This window comes from Ranitomeya imitator, chromosome 2, assembly GCF_032444005.1.
Source record: "Ranitomeya imitator isolate aRanImi1 chromosome 2, aRanImi1.pri, whole genome shotgun sequence".
Taxonomy (NCBI): Eukaryota; Metazoa; Chordata; class Amphibia; order Anura; family Dendrobatidae; genus Ranitomeya; species Ranitomeya imitator.
The window spans coordinates 401,685,016-401,709,595 of NC_091283.1; the positions used below are offsets into that span (position 1 = coordinate 401,685,016).

At 45.5% G+C, this 24,580-nt stretch overlaps 1 protein-coding gene across 1 annotated transcript in view; it reads right to left on the reverse strand.

Moving 5' to 3' along the window:
* Positions 1-12,164: 12,164 nt before the first annotated feature.
* TVP23C (trans-golgi network vesicle protein 23 homolog C) overlaps positions 12,165-24,580 on the reverse strand; it is a 59,515-nt gene continuing 47,099 nt past the window's right edge. Inside the window, exons 4-7 of the mRNA XM_069750620.1 lie at positions 15,002-15,091; positions 14,801-14,920; positions 13,001-13,129; positions 12,165-12,609 (exon numbers count right to left, since the gene is read on the reverse strand). Of these exons, the coding sequence (XP_069606721.1) occupies positions 12,577-12,609; positions 13,001-13,129; positions 14,801-14,920; positions 15,002-15,091 (372 nt within the window). The 3' untranslated portion in view covers positions 12,165-12,576. The remainder of the gene's footprint in view (positions 12,610-13,000; positions 13,130-14,800; positions 14,921-15,001; positions 15,092-24,580) is intronic.

The following is a 24,580-nucleotide window of genomic DNA, read 5'->3' on the forward strand; positions in this document are numbered from 1 at the left end:
GTTGGGAGGTATGCAGGAAGTGGCATGTTTTGTACCCTTCCCTCCCCAACAATTGTGATATCCTAAGTTCCCCTACCACCTGCAACAGTAACATCCAGACACCTTACCACATCAATTATAGATTTTGCATTGGGAGACAGGAGCCTTCTGTTGCGGCTGTATCTACACTCTCCTCGTACAAACAATGAAAGTAAGGAGGCAAGTGCGTGCTAGGATGAAGAGACCTGGTGGTCATATGATTTTTGGCCGCAGTCTGCAATATGCATCCCGCTTTCGCCATAATGTTTCATATGGCTGCCTGAGGCATGAAAGTCTGTAGTCTGGATTGTTATTTTATTACTAAATGTCACTTAGGTGTGTCCAATAGAGGATTCAGGAACCTCTCCCAGAAACGGAGGAGACAGTCCAGACCGACACAAGGACCCGCACAGAGTTCTCTTCCTCCTAGAAGTTCCTTATTTCCGGCCCAATTACCATCATCGACAGACCCTTTCCCTGGTCTACAACTGATCTGGGTGTGAGACAGAATGTCAGATCACATAGAGGAGTCTGTGTACTGACTCTACCAAGATCTGATGTGTAAACAGAGATGGTGAGAGCGTATTGTCCTGTGCCCCAAGTGTCTGTGTCACTAAGGCTACGTTCACACTAGCGTTGTGCGCCGCTGCGTCGGCGACGCAACGCACAACGCTCACAAAAACGCAGCAAAACGCACGCAAAAACGCTGCGTTTTGCGACGCATGCGTCGGATTTTGCCAAAATTTGGACGCAAGAAAAATGCAACTTGTTGCGTTTTCCTGGTCCGACGCTAGCGGCAAAAAAGACGCATGCGTCGCACAACGCAACAAAAAAAACGCATGCGTCCCCCATGTTAAGTATAGGGGCGCATGACGCATGCGTCGCCGCTGCGTCGCCCGACGCAAACACGACGCAAAACGGGAAACGCTAGTGTGAACGTTACCTATCCTGTACCATAAGTGTCAGCGTAATTATCCTGTACCCCAAGTGTCAGCGTAATTATCCTGTACCCCAAGTGTCAGCGTCATTATACTGTACCCCAAGTGTCAGCGTCATTATCCTGTACCCCAAGTGTCAGTGTCATTATACTGTACCCCAAGTGTCAGTGTCATTATACTGTACCCCAAGTGTCAGTGTCATTATCCTGCACCCCAAGTGTCAGTGTCATTATCCTGTACCCCAAGTGTCAGTGCAGAAATGTAGCTAGGGTTTTGGTTCAGGGGGGGGCGAAGATTCTGAGTGGGCCCCTAACCAGGTAACCTTGATTATAAATGGGTGACGCACTCTAATAGTGGAGGAGAACCTCAGCAAATGACCGCGCTATTATTGAAGATAATCTCTATATAAAGACCAACATGGATATTACCGCCATATGGTCAGTGGTAGATACCAGCCCTGCAGAACATGTAAGAGATCACAGCACAGTTACAGATAATGACTTACCGCTGATGTCCTTTATGATGGAATCATTCACTTTTCACGTCTTTTCCATCTGGCCCAGACCGTGTCCCTATTACTGCCCGATACCCCAATACTGAGCCGTTGCTGCCGTATGTGTCCCTATTACTGCCCCTGATTCCCCAATACTGAGCCGCTGCTGCCGTATGAGTCCCTATTTCTGCCCCTGATACCCCAATACTGAGCCTCTGCTGCTGTATGTGTCCCTATTACTGCCCGATACCCCAATACTGAGCCGTTGCTGCCGTATGTGTCCCTATTACTGCCCCTGATTCCCCAATACTGAGCCGCTGATTCCGTATGAGTCTCTATTACTGCCCCTGATACCCCAATACTGAGCCGCTGCTGCCGTATGTGTCCCTATTACTGCCCCTGATACCCCAATACTGAGCTGCTGCTGCCGTATGAGTCCCTATTATTGTCCCTGATACCCCAATACTGAGCCGCTGTTGCCGTATGTGTCCCTATTACTGCCCCTGATACCCCAATACTGAGCCGCTGCTGCCGTATGAGTCCCTATTATTGTCCCTGATACCCCAATACTGAGCCGCTGTTGCCGTATGTGTCCCTATTACTGCACCTGATACCCCAATACTGAGCCGTTGCTGCTGTATGTGTCCCTATTACTGCCCCTGATACCCCAATACTGAGTCGCTGCTGCCGTATGTGTCCCTATTACTGCCCCTGATACCCCAATACTGAGCCGCTGCTGCCGTATGAGTCCCTATTATTGTCCCTGATACCCCAATACTGAGCCGCTGTTGCCATATGTGTCCCTATTACTGCACCTGATACCCCAATACTGGGCCGCTGCTGCCGTATGTGTCCTTATTACTGCACCTGAAACCCCGATACTGAGCCGCTGCTGCCGTATGTGTCCTTATTACTGCCCCTGATACCCCAATACTGAGCCGCTGCTGCCGTATGTGTCCCTATTACTGCCTCTGATACCCCAATACTGAGCCGCTGCTGCTGTACGAGTCCCTATTACTGCACCTGATACCCCAATACTGAGCCGCTGCTGCCGTATGGTCCTTATTACTGCACCTGATACCCCGATACTGAGCCGCTGCTGCCGTATGTGATCCTATTACTGCCCCTGATACCCCAATACTGAGCCGCTGCTGCCGTATGGTCCTTATTACTGCACCTGATACCCCGATACTGAGCCGCTGCTGCCGTATGTGTCCTTATTACTGCCCCTGATACCCCAATACTGAGCCGCTGCTGCCGTATGTGTCCCTATTACTGCCTCTGATACCCCAATACTGAGCCGCTGCTGCTGTATGAGTCCCTATTACTGCACCTGATACCCCAATACTGAGCCGCTGCTGCCGTATGGTCCTTATTACTGCACCTGATACCCCGATACTGAGCCGCTGCTGCCGTATGTGACCCTATTACTGCACCTGATACCCCAATACTGAGCCACTGCTGCCATATGTGTCCCTATTACTGCACTTGCTGTGTGGTTCTCTGTACCCTCTAAAGTAATGCCTGGTGCAAGTGCCCTAGAAAACAGTGCCCACATTTTGCCCCCTAGAAAGTAATATTGCCCTGTGTGCCCCTTTGATAGTCACAGTAACCTGAGTTCCCATATAACAATAAGTGCCCACTTTACATTTAATAATGTCCTGAGTCTCCCCCCTGTACAGCTCCCCTATACACAGTATAATGCCCCCTAACTGTATAGTACCACCCACACAGTATACTGACCCCTTATTAGCCTCCAAACTGATGGCTCCAACACTGTATGATGGCCCCCTCACTGTAATCCCCACACTGTATGATGGCCCCATAGATAACCTCCATATAGTATAATGTGCCAGATAGTCCTCAATATAGTACAAGGCAGCACCCCCATAGGCAGACCCTGTAGTATAAGACAGTACTCCTATAGGCAGACCCTGTAGCATAAAGCAGCACCCCCATTGGCAGACTCTGTAGTATAAGACAGCACCCCTATCGGCAGACCCTGTAGTATAAGACAGTACCCCATAGGCAGACCCTGTAGTATAAGGCAGCACCCTATAGGCAGACCCTGTAGTATAAGACAGCACCCTTATCGGCAGACCCTGCAGTATAAGACAGTACCCCATAGGCAGACCCTCTAGTATAAGGCAGCACCCTATAGGCAGACCCTGTAGTATAAGACAGTACCCCATAGGCAGACCCTGTAGTATAAGGAAGCACCCCCCCCCCCCCCCCGTAGCCAGATCCTGTATATAAGGCAGCACCTCCCCAATAGGCAGATCCTGTATATAAGGCAGCACACCACCAATAGGCAGATGCTGTATATAAGGCAGCACCCCCCCCCCCCCCCCCGTAGCCAGATCCTGTATATAAGGCAGCACCTCCCCAATAGGCAGATCCTGTATATAAGGCAGCACACCACCAATAGGCAGATGCTGTATATAAGGCAGCACCCCCCATAGCCAGATCCTGTATATAAGGCAGCACCTCCCCAATAGGCAGATCCTGTAGTATAAGGCAGCACCCTCCCATAGGCAGATCCTGTAGTATAAGGCAGCCCCCCATAGGCAGACCCTGTATTTAAGGCAGCACCCCCCATAGGCAGATCCTGTATATAAGGCAGCACCCCACATAGGCAGATCCTGTATATAAGGTAGCACCCCCCGATAGGCAGATCCTATGTATAAGACAGCACCCCCAATAGGCAGTTCCTGTATACAAGGCAGCACCCCCCCAATAGGCAGATCCTGTATATAATGCAGCACCCCCCATAGCCACATCCTGTATATAAGGCAGCACCCCCCCAATAGGCAGATCCTGTATATAAGGCAGCACCCTCCCCCCAATAGGCAGATCCTGTATATAAGGCAGCACCCCCTCATAGCAGATCCTGTATATAAGGCAGCACCCCCCCCAATAGGCAGATGCTGTATATAAGGCAGCACCCCCCCCCCCAATAGGCAGGTGCTGTATATAAGGCAGCACTCCCCCATAACCGGGCGGTGACGTCATCGCGCCCGCTGTCAGTGTGGGGGATGATGGGAGGAGCGCAGCACAGAACTCCTTCCCTCATCAATGCTGTGAGCTGTATCAGCTAGATGCCGATACAGCTCATCTTGCGATAACGGGCAGGGGGCCCACTGTTGGCACCGGGCCCCCCGCCTGCTCAGGGGCCCCATAGCGTCAGAGCAGGGAGATCGATTCTCTCTGCTCTGCCGCAGATGGTAACTGTATCGGCGCGCGCAGCACGCTGATACAGTAACAGTAGCTCCGGGTGGGCCCCCTCAGAGCGTGGTAGCTACGCTACTGTGTCAGTGTCCTGTACCCCAAGTGTAAGTGTCATTATCCTGTACCCCAAGTGTAAGTGTCATTATCCTGCACCCGTAATGTCAGCGTCATTATCAGGTACTCCAAGTGTCAGCATCATCATCCTGTACCCCAAGTGTCAGCATCATTATCCTGTACCCTAAGTGTCAGCGTCATGATCCTGTACCCCAAGTGTCAGCACCATTATCCTGCACCCCAAGTGTCAGCACCATTATCCTGCACCCCAAGTGTCAGCGCCATTATCCTGTACCCCAAGTGTCAGCGCCATTATCCTGTACCCCAAGTATCAGCGTCATTATCCTGTACCCCAAGTGTCAGCGTCATTATCCTGTACCCCAAGTGTCAGCGTCATTATCCTGCACCCGTAATGTCATTGTCATTATCAGGTACCCCAAGTGTCAGCGTCACTATCCTGTACCCCAAGCGTCAGCGCCATTATCCTGTACCCCAAGCGTCAGCGTCATTATCCTGTACCCCAAATGTCAGCATCATTATCCTGCACCCATAATGTCAGCGTCATTATCTTGTACGCCAAGTGTCAGTATCATATTCCTGTACCCTAAAAGTATGATAAAAGTTCTAAAATGAGCATCTGTGGACTAGATCCACCACTTTGGCTTTTTGTAGAGTTCTGATGACGTCCAGAAGATATGATACCATCTCCGCCTTTACACCTCCTGAAATACTGTGTACTGGCGATTAGAGATTTATGCCATTCAGTTTGGCAGCTGACATTGGTCAGGTAGAGCAGGCGGCGTAACTTGCTGTCTGCTGCGTCAATAGCCGTTACACAGTCAGAAGGCAATGATCTCCTACACAGTCTACAGATGTGGTGAAACTACAACTCCTAACATGCCCTGACAACCCCAGGCTAAGAGTTGTACTCTTATCCCAGCTGGAGAATAACAGGTTGTAGACCACAGATATGGAGGACCTGTGACATAACGCAGCGGGTTATCTCTAGCCAACAGCTTCCGTAGCCATGTCTGTAGAGGACGCTGTCACTTCCTGTATGACCGCTCCCTGGGGTGCAAAGCGGCTTCACTTTATCTCCAGGAAATGACAATTGTTTCTTGTTTGAGTTCTGCATTTTCTTCCCAAGTTTTCCTCAGACGACTGTCAAGAAGAAGTCACCTGCACAAATATCCTCACTTTCCAAATTTCAAATAAACCTGATAGCCTAATACAGTACATTACTTATCCTGTACTGATCCTGAGTTACCTCCTGTATTATACCCCAGAGCTGCACTCACTATTCTGCTGGTAGTCACTGTGTACATACATTACATTACTTATCCTGTACTGCTCCTGAGTTACATCCTGTATTATACTCCAGAGCTGCACTCACTATTCTGCTGGTAGTCACTGTGTACATACATTACTTATTCTGTACTGCTCCTGAGTTACATCCTGTATTATACTCCAGAGCTGCACTCACTATTCTGCTGGTGCAGTCACTGTGTACATACATTACTTATTCTGTACTGCTCCTGAGTTACATCCTGTATTATACCCCAGAGCTGCACTCACTATTCTGCTGGTGGAGTCACTGTGTACACACATTACATTACTTATTCTGTACTGTTCCTGAGTTACATCCTGTATTATACCCCAGAGCTGCACTCACTATTCTGCTGGTGCAGTCACTGTTCACATACATTACATTACTTATCCTGTACTGATCCTGAGTTACATCCTGTATTATACCCCAGAGCTGCACTCACTATTCTGCTGGTGGAGTCACTGTGTACACACATTACATTACTTATTCTGTACTGTTCCTGAGTTACATCCTGTATTATACCCCAGAGCTGCACTCACTATTCTGCTGGTGCAGTCACTGTGTACATACATTACTTATTCTGTACTGATCCCGAGTTACATCCTGTATTATACCCCAGAGCTGCAATCACTATTCTTCTGGTGCAGTCACTCTGTACATACATTACTTATCCTGTACTGCTCCTGAGTTACATCCTGTATTATACTCCAGAGCTGCACTCACTATTCTGCTGGTGCAGTCACTGTGTACATACATTACATTACTTATCATGTACTGATCCTGAGTTACATCCTGTATTATACCCCAGAGCTGCACTCACTATTCTGCTGGTGCAGTCACTGTGTACATACATTACTTATCCTGTACTGGTCCTGAGTTACATCCTGTATTATACTCCAGAGCTGCACTCACTATTCTTCTGGTGCAGTCACTGTGTACATACATTACATTACTTATCCTGTACTGATCCTGAGTCACCTCCTGTATTATACTCCAGAGCTGCACTCACCATTCTGCTGGTGCAGTCACTGTGTACATAAATTACTTATCCTGTACTGCCCCTGAGTTACATCCTGTAATATACTCCAGAGCTACACTCACTATTCTGCTGGTGCAGTCACTCTGTACATACATTACTTATCCTGTACTGATCCTGAGTCACCTCCTGTATTATACTCTAGAGCTGCACTCACCATTCTGCTGGTGCAGTCACTGTGTACATAAATTACTTATCCTGTACTGCCCCTGAGTTACATCCTGTAATATACTCCAGAGCTGCACTCACTATTCTGCTGGTGCAGTCACTGTGTACATACATTACTGATCCTGAGTTACATCCTGTATTATACTCCAGAGCTGCACTCGCCATTCTGCTGGTGCAGTCACTGTGCACATACATTACATTACTGATCCTGAGTTACATCTTGAATTATACTCCAGAGTTGCACTCACTGTTCTTCATTACTTCTTGTGTACTGACCCTGAGTGACATCTGGTATTATACTTTAGCACTGCATTCATAATTCTAAAGCTTTGGAGCGGAAATCTCCTAGCATTGCTTGCTTGATCAGTGTCTGCACAATGTCCTATGTAACTAGTAAATGGACAGCTTTGCTTTGTATTCTGCGGCCCAACTTAATATGAAGCAGATGGCTGCTATCAGGCCACTTGAGCTGGGTGGGAAGTCTTTAGTCGGACCACTATAATAACATGCGCTTCATGTTTTGTGCTCCATTCTCCAGACCAGTGGGAAGTATGTAATGAATAGTAAAGCTGTGGGGACCAAGCCGCCTCTTGTCACGTTTCCCAGTGAAATGTGAGACTTTCCAGCTGGAGACCCTTCCACTCCGCTGTCTGCACATGGTGTTAAGCACACGAGGCTGCGTCCCTCCGTCAACAGTATCCACATCTGTACTCAGTGATCTACTAATACTAAATAGGAGTAAAATCACATCTGTTCTTTGTACAATGACTCCCCAACAAGCGCATGGTCAAATCTGCACTGAAATTTGTGATTTTGGCTTTTCGATGCAGATTTGTGTGTACATACCCTTATATGTCACTCCGGACAGATGTGCTATGTACTGAATGTCACATAACACCTAACAAACAGGCAGTCCCTGCAGTGGAGGCTGTGGAACACCCACGAGACATGCAGCTGCGGGGTCTCAAACATATTCATGCAGGCCCCAGATACTCGGTTAGCACCCAAGCGTGCTCACGATCGCTCATCACTAGTGAGCAAGTGTCTGTAGCCGATTCAGTGTGTCTGCCATTATGTCCGTGGGTTGGAGTAAGACACACCAAATCCATTAAGAGGTGTGAACCACTGCAAGAAACGTGCTGCAGTCAAGACCTGGGACACCGAGAGACCTACATGGTACAGGATCAGACTCACTTGGGGTAAGGGATAATGACGCCGACACTTGGGGTACAGGATAATGACGCCGACACTTGGGGTGCAGGATAATGACACTGACACTTGGGGTGCAGGATAATGACGCTGATACTTGGGGTACAGGATAATGACGCTGACACTTGGGGTACAGGATAATGACGCTGACACTTGGGGTACAGGATAATGACGCTGATACTTGGGGTGCAGGATAATGACGCTGATACTTGGGGTACAGGATAATGACACTGACACTTGGGGTACAGGATAATGACACTGACACTTGGGGTACAGGATAATGACACTGACACTTGGGGTACAGGATAATGACACTGACACTTGGGGTGCAGGATAATGACGCTGACACTTGGGGTGCAGGATAATGACGCTGATACTTGGGGTACAGGATAATGACGCTGACACTTGGGGTGCAGGATAATGATGCTGACACTTGGGGTACAGGACAATGACACTGATACTTGGGGTACAGGATAATGACACTGACACTTGGGGTACAGGATAATGACGCTGATACTTGGGGTGCAGGATAATGACGCTGATACTTGGGGTACAGGATAATGACGCTGACACTTGGGGTACAGGATAATGACACTGACACTTGGGGTACAGGATAATGACACTGACACTTGGGGTACAGGATAATGACGCTGACACTTGGGGTGCAGGATAATGACGCTGACACTTGGGGTGCAGGATAATGACGCTGACACTTGGGGTGCAGGATAATGACGCTGACACTTGGGGTGCAGGATAATGACGCTGACACTTGGGGTGCAGGATAATGACGCTGATACTTGGGGTACAGGATAATGACACTGACACTTGGGGTGCAGGATAATGACGCTGATACTTGGGGTACAGGATAATGACGCTGACACTTGGGGTGCAGGATAATGGCGCTGACACTTGGGGTACAGGATAATGGCGCTGACACTTGGGGTACAGGATAATGACGCTGACATTTGGGGTAGAGGATAATGACGGTGACACTTGGGGTACAGGATAACAACCTTTGTATTGAGGGGATATTAAATTTTTGCCATTCTGCATTTTGTGGTCTGCAGAGAATGGATTGTGGATGACATGGGAAAGTGATTTCAGCTCTAGCAGTGTGCCCAGAATGAAGTCATGACTTGGAAGAGTTGAGTATCATACATGATCTGTGTGTAATGCTCCTTCCTGTCCAGCAAGGAGAATACCGAGCTGCATTCATTTCTCGGGCTCGTCTACGCCTATACATACCGGGTCCCCTTATTAACCTCTATCCCTTCATGGTAATGGACCTGAAAAGTATAAATATAGGACAGGGGACTACAAATGTTAAGAGCTGCCAGTACTGGGGGGCTCCTGCTATGAGTCCTGCCAATCAGTAAGCTATATCTCACAGAGGATTGCCTAGAACTGACAACTGTTAGAACACTTCAGCTGTGAGAAGTACCAGGTCTGACAATTGTCTGGGAATTTACAGGTAATTGTAACGGTTATATAATGTAAAGGAAAGGTAAATGTCTGAGAAGGCCAAGTGCCAATAAATCAGGATCCATGGTCTTTGGTGCCCCCTGTTGGCTCTGCAGCACTACAGTCCTCATACTCATCAATGCCACATTCATCCCTGTCACATGTAAAGCATTTTCCATCATTGTGTATTTCTATAATTCTGCGACTTTCTGATAAATTTATTTTCTTCAGGAGTACACCGCTCCTCACCTGCCAGTGGAAATGTATGCTCCTGCACATTCACTGTTGGGACCAGTTTCATTATGGCGGAGTTGGTCCGAAGTGTACGTTGTATCATGTGGCAAGAAGAGGAAAAAGGAAGAAAGAGCACATAGACACTGAAGCTGGATCCAGCGATCCGTCCAGACAAAGCTGGGGGCACAACGAGCACTATAAATTTTAAAAAATTCCCCCCTTCTTCACAACAGATGGATTTTTAATAAAGCATAAATTGCAAAGTTGCACTTTCCAATTTTAACCATTCAGGAAGTTGAGCCAACCCCTATAAATACATAAAAAAAGTGCCTGAACGCTCCACAGTGCGCTTGACAGGATTTTTATTACCCCAACCTGATGGAACAAATTTTGTTTTTTTGCAAAAAATCATTCGCCGACTGCAAGCACAAATCTCAAAAACGATGAGGCATTAATAAAAAGTATTTTAGAAAGCTGCAGATTTCACAATAACGCTTTGTGTGCACAAGACTGGAAAATTCTGTAAAGAGCCACTGGCATTACATACAAGCCATACTCCATCCTCGTGCTTGCAGTCATTGACTGGCCCGCTATAAGGCTATGTTCACACTTTGCGGATTCCACTGCGGATTTTTCCGCAGCAGAATTCCAAAATCCGCAGTGAAAACCCGTCGCGGTTTTTACTGCGGATTTATCGCGGTTTTTACTGCGGTTTCTTCTGCGGATTTTCATCTGCAGTTTCCTATTGGAGCAGATGAAAATCCGCAGAAAAGAAGTGACATGCTGCGGAATGTAAACCGCAGCGTTTCCGCGCGTTTTTTTCCGCAGCATGTGCACTGCGTTTTTTGTTTCCCATAGGTTTACATTGTACTGTAAACTCATGGGAAACTGCTGCAGATCCGCAGCGTTCAAATCCGCTGCGGATCCGCAGCAAAATCCGCAAAGTGTGAATATAGCCTAACAGGGGCGTCTTCTCCTGAGGTCTGGAGAAACATTCCTCTCAATACTGTGGTCTCTTGGGTCTGGCAGACACACTTCATGGGTGCTGGAGATAAATAGTGTAAAGCCAGTGATATGTGTCAGCAGGACGTGCCCCTTACAGCCAGCAGTGCCCCGTCCATAGATACACACAGGTGCCACAATTGGAAAAATCAGAAGTGGACGACTACAAAGAGTCTGTTATTTGCAAGTTGTCATTTTTATTAGCTGGAAAAAAGAAAAAGTTTTTAAAGGTGTGTGTGTGTGTGTGTGTGTGTGTGTGTGTGTGTGTGTGTGTGTGTGTGTGTGTGTGTGTGTGTGTGTGTGTGTGCGTGCGTGCGTTCTATACTAGAGTTTTCCTCCTTGCTACTTTTGCATAATAATTAAAAAAAAATGATTGTGTATTCCCAAGAGCTATAACATTTTTCATTTTTTCTTAGATTTTAACAGAAGCCTTACAGTTTATGTATGCACAATTTTTGGGGTATACATAAAAAACTGAAAAAAAAAAAAAAAAAATTTTTTTTCAGCTTTCATTTTTTTTTTTTTTTTTTAGAAAAAAACTTATTGAAATGTTGCAAAAGTTTGCGCAACCTGAAGTTTTACACCAATTTCACCCAACTGCATCAATTTATTTTTGACAAATAAGTGGAGCTTGGGTCAACAACAGCTGACAAACTTGTCATAAAGTGGGGCAAATTAGACGTGCACGTTAGCACATGAAAAGCAGACGGCAGGGTACGCGCCTCTCCCATTCATGTGACACACTCACCTGTATTCCCGACTCAATAGTTCATTCCTGTGCCCACGGGGGTCAGCGTTGAAAGAGCACTGTGTGAAAACTTTTAAAAGGGTGTAGGCTATTGATGGCCAATCTATATCTGGACTGTGGGGTCCAACTAACACCCCATCAGCTTCCCTCTTCATCATTTACCATCTATGTATTGCCACTGACTGATCATCAAGGGTCAGCCCTCAATTGATCCAATATTGATTTCCATTAACCAATCAGAACACATGTAAGTAATCCTTAATTTATTTGCATAAAATGTCTTATCACATGTACATATATTTACATCTGTTATCCAAACACCAGTGCACTGTTATGCTTATCAGAAAGATATTGCTTGGAAAGAAAAAGCGCAGCGTCTCTTGCAGCACATGGTGCACACAGGGCACTAATCTCCTCCGCTCCACCATAAAGGGCGAGTAGAGATCCCCAGAGCAGCAATCATACAGGGGTCTCTGCCAGACCCAGACCAGCATCCAATATCAGATAACCCAACGTGATGGAGAAAGTAAAAAAAAAAAAAACAAAAAAAAAAACCAACCAGTTTCAAGAGAAAAATCATCAGCGGAAATTAGACAAAGTAACCGGAGTCTTCTCGCCGGTACATTATGATCCGCTCTGGGCAAGTGTCGGGGAGAAACATTATGTCTCTGTTTTCGATTCCCGGGAAAAGGTCTGAAAAACACAGAGCAAATGCTTCAATACATGGCAGAATAAAAAGAATGGATATTACGTGCTATGCCTAACCAAAGGAGTCTCTGGCCCATCCTCGAAATAGGTGAAATCTTGATCTTAGAGATAACCACATTGCAGTTGTATTTTGGCGTCGGTATTATAGCTGCAATTCCAGCTGTGACCTGGGGTCTCTATACCTAAACTTATAGCATCAGTGTTAAATAGGAGCCAAAAGATTCATGCAACCCCAGTCTGGCTTTCACTTCGTTACCCCGTGGCAGTCAGACCAGTGCAGCGCGAGACCAGCAGTCAGACCTCCTCCAGCACTTATGTGTTGGCATCTCCTGTGATTACCAAGCCCCCTGCGACGTTACAACTGATCACCACTCACCTGTCTGAGGAACTGGCCTCCAAAGTAATTGGTGGCGATGCTGGTCAGGTTCTTGGGTGAGCCCACTTTACATTTGATGTAGCCGTATAGATTTGCACCCTGAAGAGAGACCCCCATGATAACCACAGCCTGGGAGAGAAGATGTTTACTGTTCATTAATGATGTCCAATAAAAACCGTGTGCTCACATATACTGATAGCAATTGGAGACGCTACAATGGTTATGCTAATTTTTTGGGGAAATACACGGCACATTTAGAGTTAGGCTGGTTTCACATTGGCGTTTTTTGGGGTGCGTTTTTGCGGTAAAAAACGCAAAAAAACGCATGGTGAAAAAACGCATGTAAACGCGTGTAAACGCTGCGTTTTTTTGACGCATGCGTTTTTGCATGTGGTAAAAAAAACGCGGCGTTTTGACGCGTTTACATGCGTTTTTACATGCGTTTGCGTTTTTTAAATGCATGGAAATGTGTGACAGCTGCCAATCATCAAAAAAAAGTAAAAAACCCACTATAAACAGAAACAGTTAGGGTTAGGGGTAGGGATCATAACCCTAACGGGATCCTACCCCTAACCCTACCCCTAAGGGATCCTAACCCTACCCCTAACCCTACCCCTAACCCTAAGGGATCCTAACCCTACCCCTAACCCTACCCCTAACCCTAAGGGATCCTAACCCTAACCCTACCCCTACCCCTAACCCTACCCCTAACCCTAAGGGATCCTAACCCTAACCCTACCCCTAACCCTACCCCTAACCCTAACCATAAAGGGATTAGGGGTAGGGTTAGGGGTAGGTTTAGGGTTAGGGGTAGGGTTAGGTTCCCTTTATCACCTTTATGTTGGGGGGTGGCATATCAGTGTGTTTTCTGGTTTTTTAATAAAAAAACGCATGCGTTTTTTACCGCAAAAAACGCATGCACCAAAAAACGCATGCGTCCCCATTGACTCCAATGTATTTTTTGACCCCAAAAAAACGCATGAAAACGCATGCGTTTTTTTTTGGTCCAAAAAACGCTTCTAAAAATACTACAAGTAGCATTTCAGAAAATGAACGCATGCAGTAAAAAAACGCATGCGTCAAAAAACGCGACCAAACGCGTACACAAAAAAACGCATGCGTTTTCAATGTTAAAGATAGGGAAAAAAAACGCATGCGTTTTTTTGAAAAAAAACGCAGCAGACAAAAACGCAAGTGTGAAACCACCCTTAGTCTGTTGTCACATGCCAATGTAAAGCATTATACATGCACACACGCACTAACCCCTTGGTGACATCTACCATACATGGACAACAGATGTGTGTAGTGTAATGACCCATAGAGCAATGTTACCAGATATTTTTACCCCAAAGTGAACATAAAAAAAAAAACCCCAGACAAAACGTTGGCACTTTTATCTTACTCAGCCAAAAGTAATTTGTGGCCAATTTTTCAGTACTATCTAATGCATCATTTAAAACTACAACTCGTGCTGCAAAAAAACAAGTCCCCAAATGCCTAGGTTTATGGAAAATTAAAGTTATAATAGCTCTTGGATGATGAAGAGGCAATTAAAAAAAATTAATGACGAAATTGAACAGATTTTATACCAAAATCACTGCAAAAGTGGCACGTTTCTTGAGAAATAAATTGATGGTGAAATAAAGTCTTCGGCTACCATTTCATAGAAAACCTCCCTCCACTCAAATTTGCAATCTTCTGACATCCCAAGAGGATGTCCACGTGAATCAGATGGTGTATAATAATGTGCAATCATTGCCAGCGATATTTGGGGTGGTGTGACCAATGTAGGACACTCACCAGCCATTTCACTTTCAAAGAAAACAAAGCAGTGAAGGCAAAGATCACCCAAATAATGGGGCAGGAGATGAGGCCGAGCCAGAAGATGCGTGACTCTGCTTCAGACGATTTCTTCCCTGTCTTGAGAAGTGAGAGATGGATCATTAGTTACAGTTATGCGCACAGCGGTGACAGGTATCTGCAGTGAGAATTAGGCCTTACCTTCCTGGATTCATACACCCAGTGACTCTTCCCATCGTCATCCACTTGGTTCCACCATCTCAGCCCCACCAGTAACCTGCCGGTGATGTTCTGCAAGTGACAGAGATCAAAGTGACAGAGATCAATTACATGTGGTAGGTCATGAGGAGTGTTCAGACACATACACTTGCACTGACAGGTCGCCAAGATTTTCCGATGATCGATCGGGCTGCGAAAAATCACAGACAAGTGAATGGCTTCATAGACCATCACGAGTACGTGGACCTCCATGAAAAATACAGATAGCACTCGTACACGAAACTCGGATGTCTGGATGAGGCCTGAGTATTATTTTTCTGTCAACAAAGCCATACCAGGGCTTGCGTTTTTTCTTCTTTTGCAGGATGGAGTTGTATTGAAAGACAGTTCATTTTACCAAACAATGTATTGAAAAACAAGAAAAACTGCAATTACACCATTGTGTTTTAGGGTGTGCTTTTTCAGCATTCATTGTTCAATAAAAATAACTGGGGTAACACGAGTCTTCAGATCAGTACAATTTTGGCAATACTAAACAAGTATAGATTTTATTATTTTAAAAGATTAATAATAAAAAGTTAAGAATTTCATGAAAAAAATGCGGTTTAGTGTCGCCATTTACGGAGACTCGCAATAACTATTTTTGTGTTGATTGATTTGGGTGGGGGCTTGCCTTTTGCAAAGCGAGCTTTAGTTTTGATTTGAATCAATTTGGGGTACATACAACATTTTGATAGCAGTAATAGGCAATACCAATTATTTTTCGTTATGTATAGGTTAATTAGCATTATATTTTCATAGACTGGACTTTTATGGACTCTGTGACAGGGCTTTGGAGTCGGTAAGCCAATCCTCAGACTCCTCAATTTCCCTGTCTTCCACATCGACTCCACAGCACTGGTCACCACTGAGTATGTACATAAAGTGCAGCACAGATTTATCTCAACTAAAGGCCGAGATCCTTAGATCAGGAACAGAACAGACATTTATAAGGCATTTCATAACGTTCCCAAATTATTATGAAAACATTTACAGAACATACTGCATTTTCCTACTGTACCCAATTTATTAGATATTTTAGGAGTAGGAGTTGGTCCATTATATACCGACGTCCACCAAAATGGACACCGACTCCAGAGCTCTGCTCGGTGATATCAAACATTTATTTTCGTTTGTTTTTTTAAATTAGGTAAAGATAGTATGTTTTTAACTTGTAAAATGTTTTTAAACAAATTAAAATTTTCACTTTATATTTTAGTCCCTTTATGGGACTTGATCCTGCGTTTGATCGATTGCACTATACGAGGGGTGATCCAAAAGTAATGATAATCAGTTATTTCTATTGCACACAGAAATTAAAATAAAATGTTTTCTTCTCTCTTATGTACCCACTAGTTCAGGAAAACAAAATCACTTAAATAGACCACGATTCCCGGGAGCTACATTCATTTGAATATGAACTGCCGAGGAGTGAACATCAAAATGGAAAAAAACGAGCTCAGAGATGTCATCAAATACCTCTGCTTGAAAAAAATGACTACCAAAGACATACACAGCGACTTGGGGGAAACATTGGGGGACTCTTCTCCTCCATATCCCACAGTTGCATGCTGGGCCAAGGAATTTAAGCTGGGAAGAACATCGACGGAAAATGAACATCGTGAAGGACGCCCATCCACGTCACTCAATGAGGAAAACGTGAAAAAAGTTGAAGAAGTTGTATTGGCAGATCGAAGAGTGACTATCAGGCATGTAGCTGAGGTCACAAGGATCTCATATGGCAGTATTCAAAGAATCCTTGCAAAAGAATTGCATATGAGAAAGGTCTCCGCGCGTTGGGTGCCAAAAATGTTAACTGACGAGCAAAAGAAGAAACGAGTTGACATTTCAGTAGCAAATCTCGAAAAGTTCCAAGCAGACAAGGAAAATTTTTTGTCACGTTTTTTGACCATGGACGAGACCTGGATCCACCACTTTGATCCCGAAACTAAACAACAATCGATGACATGGAAACGAGCCGACGCCGAAGAAATTCAAAGTGTCAAGCTCAGCAGGGAAGGTTATGGCGTCCGTTTTTTGGGACGCTGAAGGAATTATTATGGTGGGCTATTTGGAGAAGGGAGCCACTATTACGGGCTCCTACAAAGCAGAACAAATAAGAAGATTGCGGGAGGCTATCAAGGAGAAAAGGCGCGGCAAACTGCGGGCTGGAGCGCTGTTTCACCAAGATAACGCGCTGGCTCACAAAGCTGCAGTTGCCATGGCTACCATTCAAGAAGCAGGCTTTGAACTGGTGGAACACCCCCCCTATTCGCCAGATCTAGCCCCCAGTGACTTCTTTCTCTTTCCTCGGCTCAAGGAACACCTCCGGGGCAAGAAATTTGACGACAATACCGACGTGATAACTGCTGTTGGGGATTTTTTTGAGGGTCAAGATCAATAATTTTTTTTGGAGGGAATTCTAAGTTTAGAAAAGAGATGGACTAAATGTATAGACTTGTTAGGAGACTATGTAGAAAAATAAAACTTTTTTGACTATATTCATTGTGTTTAGTACTGATTATCATTACTTTTGGATCGCCCCTCGTATACTGTGTGTACGGTGATCACAACCACTTAAATGCTGTTGTAAGGAGGAGATCGACATTGGCACAGAAACAGTTAAACAGCAGCTACCAGAGCCATGTCCGGTCGCTACTGTCAGAGACATGTGCCGGCTGAATAACGCAGCTGGCACCCGTCCTGTGTGCTGAGACCCTCCATACACCAGATGCTAGATGTACGTCTTTCATAGGGAATGTTAAAATAAAAAGAAACCAAACAAAATAATTTGTAAAAAGCCTTACACTTCTTATACAGTGAGTATAAAAAGATTTCTCAATCATGTATCACATTCGACATGCCACACTATGACAATCGCTAGAACAAAGGGCTGAAACTGCCGTTCACTGTACCAATATGGGCCAAATGCCTCCACGTTCTAGCACCAAAAGCGGACCCTTGCCGACCGCATATTAAAGGTACCGTCACATTAAGCGACGCTGCAGCGATATAGACAATGATGCCGATCGCTGCAGCGTCGCTGTTTAGTCGTTGTGTGGTCGCTGGAGAGCTGTCACACAGACAGCTCTCCAGTGACCAACGATGCCGAAGTCCCCAGGTAACCAGGGTAAACATCAGGTTACTAAGCACAGGGCCGCTCTTAGTAACCCGATGTTTACCCTGGTTACCATTGTAAATGTAAAAAAAAAACAAACACTACATACTTACATTCCGGTGTCTGTCGCGTCCCCCGGTGTCAGCTTCCCTGCACTGTGTAAGCGCCAGCCGTAAAGCAGAGCGGTGACGTCACCGCTGTGCTCTGCTTTACGACGGCCGGCCGGCGCTGACAGTGCAGGGAAGCTGACGCCGGGGGACGCGACAGACACCGGAATGTAAGTATGTAGTGTTTTTTTTTTTTACATTTACAATGGTAACCAGGGTAAATATCGGGTTACTAAGCGCGGCCCTGCCCTTAGTAACCCGATGTTTACCCTGGTTACAAGTGAAGACATCGTTGGATCGAAGTCACACACGCCGATTCAGCGATGTCAGCGGGTGATCCAGCGACGAAATAAAGTTCTGGCCTTCTAGCTCCGACCAGCGATGTCACAGCAGGATCCTGATCGCTGCTGCGTGTCAAACACAACGATATCGCTATCCAGGACGCTGCAACGTCACGGATCGCTATCGTTATCGTTGTTAAGTTGTTCAGTGTGAAGGTACCTTTATATATCTGAAACCACTGATCGGTGGGGGGCCGACCTCTGGGATCAAGTGAATTAAACTACTTTGTAATTTACTGGAGAAAAAAAAAAATCAGAACATCCTGAAAGTCCGTATGCCATGTAGGAGAAAGGCCACTTTAAGGCTATGTGCACACGTACAGTTTTTTTCGCGTTTTTTCGCACTAAAAACGCTATAAAAACGCATACATTATGCATTCTATCATTTAGAATGCATTCTGCATGTTTTGTGCACATGGATACGTTTTTTCCGCGAAAAAAAAAAACGCATCGCGGTAAAAAAAATGAGCATGTTCATTATTTTTGCGGATTTTCTGCGTTTTTCTCGCAATTCTATGCATTTGGGAAAAAACGCACCAAAAACATGTCAAAATCGCGGTACAATCGCGGTAAAAACGCACGCGGATTTCTGGCAGAAATGTCCGGTTTTTGTCAGGAAAATTTCTGCAAGAAATCCTGACGTGTTCACATACCCTTACTGCTCAAATATTGAGTAAAAAGGACGGTGTTTTTTTTCCCCTTTATAATCCTCATTTTCAGAAAGACATACTCTTTTTTTTATATGAGGGATTGAATTAGTTGTATTTTTTAATAGTATCATTTTTGGGTTACATTTAATAACTTATATAAATCCTATAGATTTTACAAATTAAAAAAAACCCCGCACACAATTCTGACTTTCTTTTACCTTTAAAATTTTGCATCAATTGCCAAGCAACTTACGGTAAATAAATTATCCGTATTCTGCTAGTCAGAATGGTTGTGACTATAAACAGGTTTGTTTTTAGGTCTAAGGCTATGTGCACACGATGCGGACTTGCTGCGGATCCGCAGCGTTTTTTTCCGTGCAGAAACGCTGCAGATTCGCACTGTGACTTACAGTACCATGTAAATAAAAAAAAAAAAAAAAAAGTAGGGCAGATGGTGCAGAAAAATCAGTGCGGAATTGCCGCGGATTTAAAAGAAGTGCATGTCACTTCTTTTGTGCGGATCTGCAGCGTTTCTGCACCCCTCCATGATAGAAATCCGCAGTGGCAAAAACTGCATAAAATCCGCACAAAAACCGTGGCAAATCCGCAGCTGCGGATTCTGCCAGATGTGAATTTTGTGCAGAAAATTCTGCACCACATTTCCTACGTGTGCACATAGCCTTCCTGCTTTTGAATATATACCGTATGTACATATACACACACACACTTTTATTTTTCTGGAAACAGAGCGTTACGAGGGGCTTGATTTTTGCAGGATAGCATAGTACCTTAAAGGGAAGGTACCGCGTTTGTAGATCATTAATCAATGTAATGTAGCATAACCTGCTGTTATAACCCAGATTTGAATGCATGTGAAACAGATTTCGTGTGTTATATGAGTAGAAAGAAGGCACTGGGGGCTGACATTTTGGTTTCACAGCAGTGGCACGACACTATCGGTGTCAGAATACGGAACCCCATGGCATAGGAGATAATAGACCGCCGCTGACCCCATCTCTAACATTGCAGCAGCATTAGCAGTGAGCTGGGCACGCCTCTGTTGGCTGCACAACTCACTGCTGTAGGTGTGACTGGCCGCCATTTTACTATAGCCCAGTGCTATCTGCCGAGCTCCACTTACTCTCTATCGCAGGACAGAAGCGCTCACTGGAGCCGGAGGATGGAGAGTGGGGGGTGCGGGTGATTTACCTCCCTGCTCCTCTGTACTCCAGGCCCTGCACTGTGCGTCCTGAGCAGACATCCTCTGCTCCTCACATGCTGCCCTGTGTGCTTCTCCTGCTCTGTCTCCGCCTCCCCCATCACACACAGTCCCAGTGATCTCCGGTAAGCTGCACTCTCTCCCCCTGGGCCGCTCTCCCTCCTGCATTCTCACTCCCCCTGGGTCGCTCTCCCCCCTGCATTCTCTCTCCCCCTGGGTCGCTCTCCCTCCTGCATTCTCACTCCCCCTGGGTCGCTCTCCCTCCTCTCCCCCCTGCATTCTCACTCCCCCTGGGTCGCTCTCCCTCCTCTCCCCCCTGCATTTCTCACTCCCCCTGGGTCGCTCTCCCTCCTCTCCCCCCTGCATTTCTCACGCCCCATGTGTCACTCTCCCTCCTCTCCCCCCTGCATTCTCACTCCCCATGGGTCGCTCTCCCCCCTGCATTTCTCACGCCCCATGGGTCGCTCTCCCTCCTCTCCCCCCTGCATTTCTCACGCCCCACGTGTCGCTCTCCCTCCTCTCCCCCCTGCATTCTCACTCCCCCTGGGTCGCTCTCCCCCCTGCATTCTCAATCCCCATGGGTCGCTCTCCCTCCTCTCCCCCCGGCATTCTCACTCCCCATGGGTTGCTCTCCCTCCTCTCTCCCCTGCATGTCTCACTCCCCATGGGTCGCTCTCCCTCCTCTCCCCCCTTGCATTCTCACTCCCCATGGGTCGCTCTCCCTCCTCTCTCCCCTGCATGTCTCACTCCCCCTAAGTCGCTCTCCCTCCTATGCACTCATCTCCCCCTGCATATCTTTCCCCACTGCACACACAGCTCAGTGCGTGCCATAACAGGAGCTGCGGGGGTCATGCTGTCACATGTCAGCGTGACCCCACAGCTGTGACTGTCACCTGCGGTAACGCTACTGCCGGGCACAGCGCTGCGGGAGCATGCTGGCAGATGTCAGGGTGATTACGCAGCTGACTGACCTGTAGCGGTGACCTTCGGAAAAAAACAGGCACGGACCGATGAGACTACTACTCCGATCGGGCTATGTCTGATGGGAGAGTAGTATCATCTGCCGGTACCTGTGCTCATAGTTTAAAAAAAAAAAAAAAAAAAAGTTAACATTACATACATATTCACATAAAAATAAAAAAAAAACATTATACTCACGGCGGCGCAGTGATCCACTGCAGGGGGCGATCACCTATCAGTGTATCGCCTGCTATCTTTGAGAGCAGTCACTCTCAAAGTGATCAGGATCGTCATGGGACATTATGGATTATTATCTCGGCGGACAGGTGAGGAATGTTTGTGGTTTATTTTATTTTTGTTGCAGGAGACGAAGGATTCGGGGATTATGCGTTCGGTAACTATGGTTTAATTAAGATTAATAAAGAACTTTATTCTGGCTGTGTCTTTATTTACAATACAACGATAGGATTAGTGATGGATAGGTGTCTTATATACGCCTCTCCATTACTAAGCCGTGGGCTTGATGTCACCTGACAATAGAAATATGACATCAACCCCACAAATATGAAACCAACTTGCCACTGCTACAGGGCACGTGGGAAGAGCCGGGCAAAGCGCCAAAAAGGCACATCTAATAGATGCGCCATTTCTGGGGCGGCTGAGAGCTGATGGTTTTTAGCCTGGGCTATTAATATCCTGCAGCTGTTTGCATAGCCTCTGCTGGTTATTAATTATATGGGGACCCCACGTAATCTTTTTTGTTTGGGTCCCCCCCATTTAAATAGCCAGTAAAGGCTAAGTATACAGTTGTGAGCGTGTGTGTCAGCACGTGAGCACACTCCCCCCATAGACCAGCACACTGCTCTCCTGAAATACTCTGTGCTCCTGCCACCCTGCACCATATATCTCTCTGTGACCCCCCCATACACCAGCACACTGCCATATGGATCACACATAATGCCGCCATATCTATTTATCACATAAAGACCACACATATCGCCATATATTACATAATAATATTACATAATACTGCCATATAGATCGCACATAATGCCGCCGTATATATTTTTTACATAGTACTGCCATATAGAACACACTTGATGCCGCCAAGTATTATGTGTGATCTGTATTATGGCATTATGTGATCTATATAATGGTATTATATGTGATCTATATAATGGTATTATATGTGATCTGTATGGTGGTATTATGTTTGATCAGTATGGTGGAATAATTTAAAAAATATATGACTATTATATGATAACTATATTGTGGGATTATGTGTGATCTATGTGGCATTATTATGTGAGAATTATATGGTAGTTTTATGTGTGATCTACATGGTGTTGTATGTGATCTATATGATGGTATTATGTGTGATTATATGCGGTATTATGTGTGATTATATGTGGTATTATGTGAGAAGCATGTAGCGGTATTATGTGAGAACTATATGGCGCCATTATGTGTGATCTATATGGCAGTATTATGTGAGAACTATATAATGTTTGTAGCCTAGGAAGGAGTTAATACCCATGGATCTTCCCAGGCTATGAATATCAGCCCTCAGCTGTATATTTAGCCTTTACTGGCTATTAACCCCTTCCCGACATGCTCCGTACTATTACTGCGCATGTTGGGTACCCTGCTTTGATGTGGGCTCCGGCGGTGAGCCCACATCAAAGTCGCGATTTGTACAGCTGACATGTACGCGCAATAGTGGCGGGTGAAATCGCAATTTACCCGCCGCTATAAACCTGTTAAATGCCGCTGTCAAACGCTGACAGCGGCATTTAACCGGCGCTTCCGGACGTGCGGCCGGAAATGAGCGCATCGCCGACCCCCGTCACATGATTGGGGGTCAGCAATGAATCAGGATGGTAACCATAGAGGTCCTTGAGACCTATGGTTACTGATGCCGGCCTGCTGTGAGCACCCCCTGTAGTCGGCGCTCATAGCAAGCCTGCATTTCAGCTACATAGCAGCGATCTGATATGCTATGTAGAGGAGCCAATCGAGTTGTGCCAGCTTCTAGCCTCCCATGGAGGCTATTGAAGCATGGCACAAGTTAAAAAAAAAGTTTTTAAAAATATGAAAAAATAAAAAAACAAGTTTAACCCCTTCATGACCCAGCCTATTTTGACCTTAAAGACCTTGCCGTTTTTTGCAATTCTGACCAGTGTCCCTTTATGAGGTAATAACTCAGGAACGCTTCAACGGATCCTAGCGGTTCTGAGATTGTTTTTTCGTGACATATTGGGCTTCATGTTAGTGGTAAATTTAGGTCAATAAATTATGCGTTTATTTGTGATAAAAACGGAAATTTGGCGAAAATTTTGAAAATTTCGCAATTTTCACATTTTGAATTTTTATTCTGTTAAACCAGAGAGTTATGTGACACAAAATAGTTAATAAATAACATTTCCCACATGTTTACTTTACATCAGCACAATTTTGGAAACAAAATTTTTTTTTGCTAGGAAGTTATAAGGGTTAAAATTTGACTAGCGATTTCTCATTTTTACAACGAAATTTACAAAACCATTTTTTTAGGGACCACCTCATATTTGAAGTCAGTTTGAGGGGTCTATATGGCTGAAAATACCCAAAAGTGACACCATTCTAAAAACTGCACCCCTCAAGGTACTCAAAACCACATTCCAGAAGTTTATTAACCCTTCAGGTGCTTCACAGCAGCAGAAGCAACATGGAAGGAAAAAATGAACATTTAACTTTTTAGTCACAAAAATTATCTTTTAGCAACAATTTTTTTATTTTCCCAATGGTACAAGGAGAAACTGAACCACGTAAGTTGTTGTCCAATTTGTCCTGAGTACGCTGATACCTCATATGTGGGGGTAAACCACTGTTTGGGCGCACGGCAGGGCTTGGAAGGGAAGGAGCGCCATTTGACTTTTTGAATCAAAAATTGGCTCCACTCTTTAGCGGACACCATGTCACGTTTGGAGAGCCCCCGTGTGCCTAAAAATTGGAGCTCCCCCACAAGTGACCCCATTTTGGAAACTAGACGCCCCAGGGAACTTATCTAGATGCATAGTGAGCACTTTGAACCCCCAGGTGCTTCACAAATTGATCCGTAGAAATGAAAAAGTACTTTTTTTTCTTC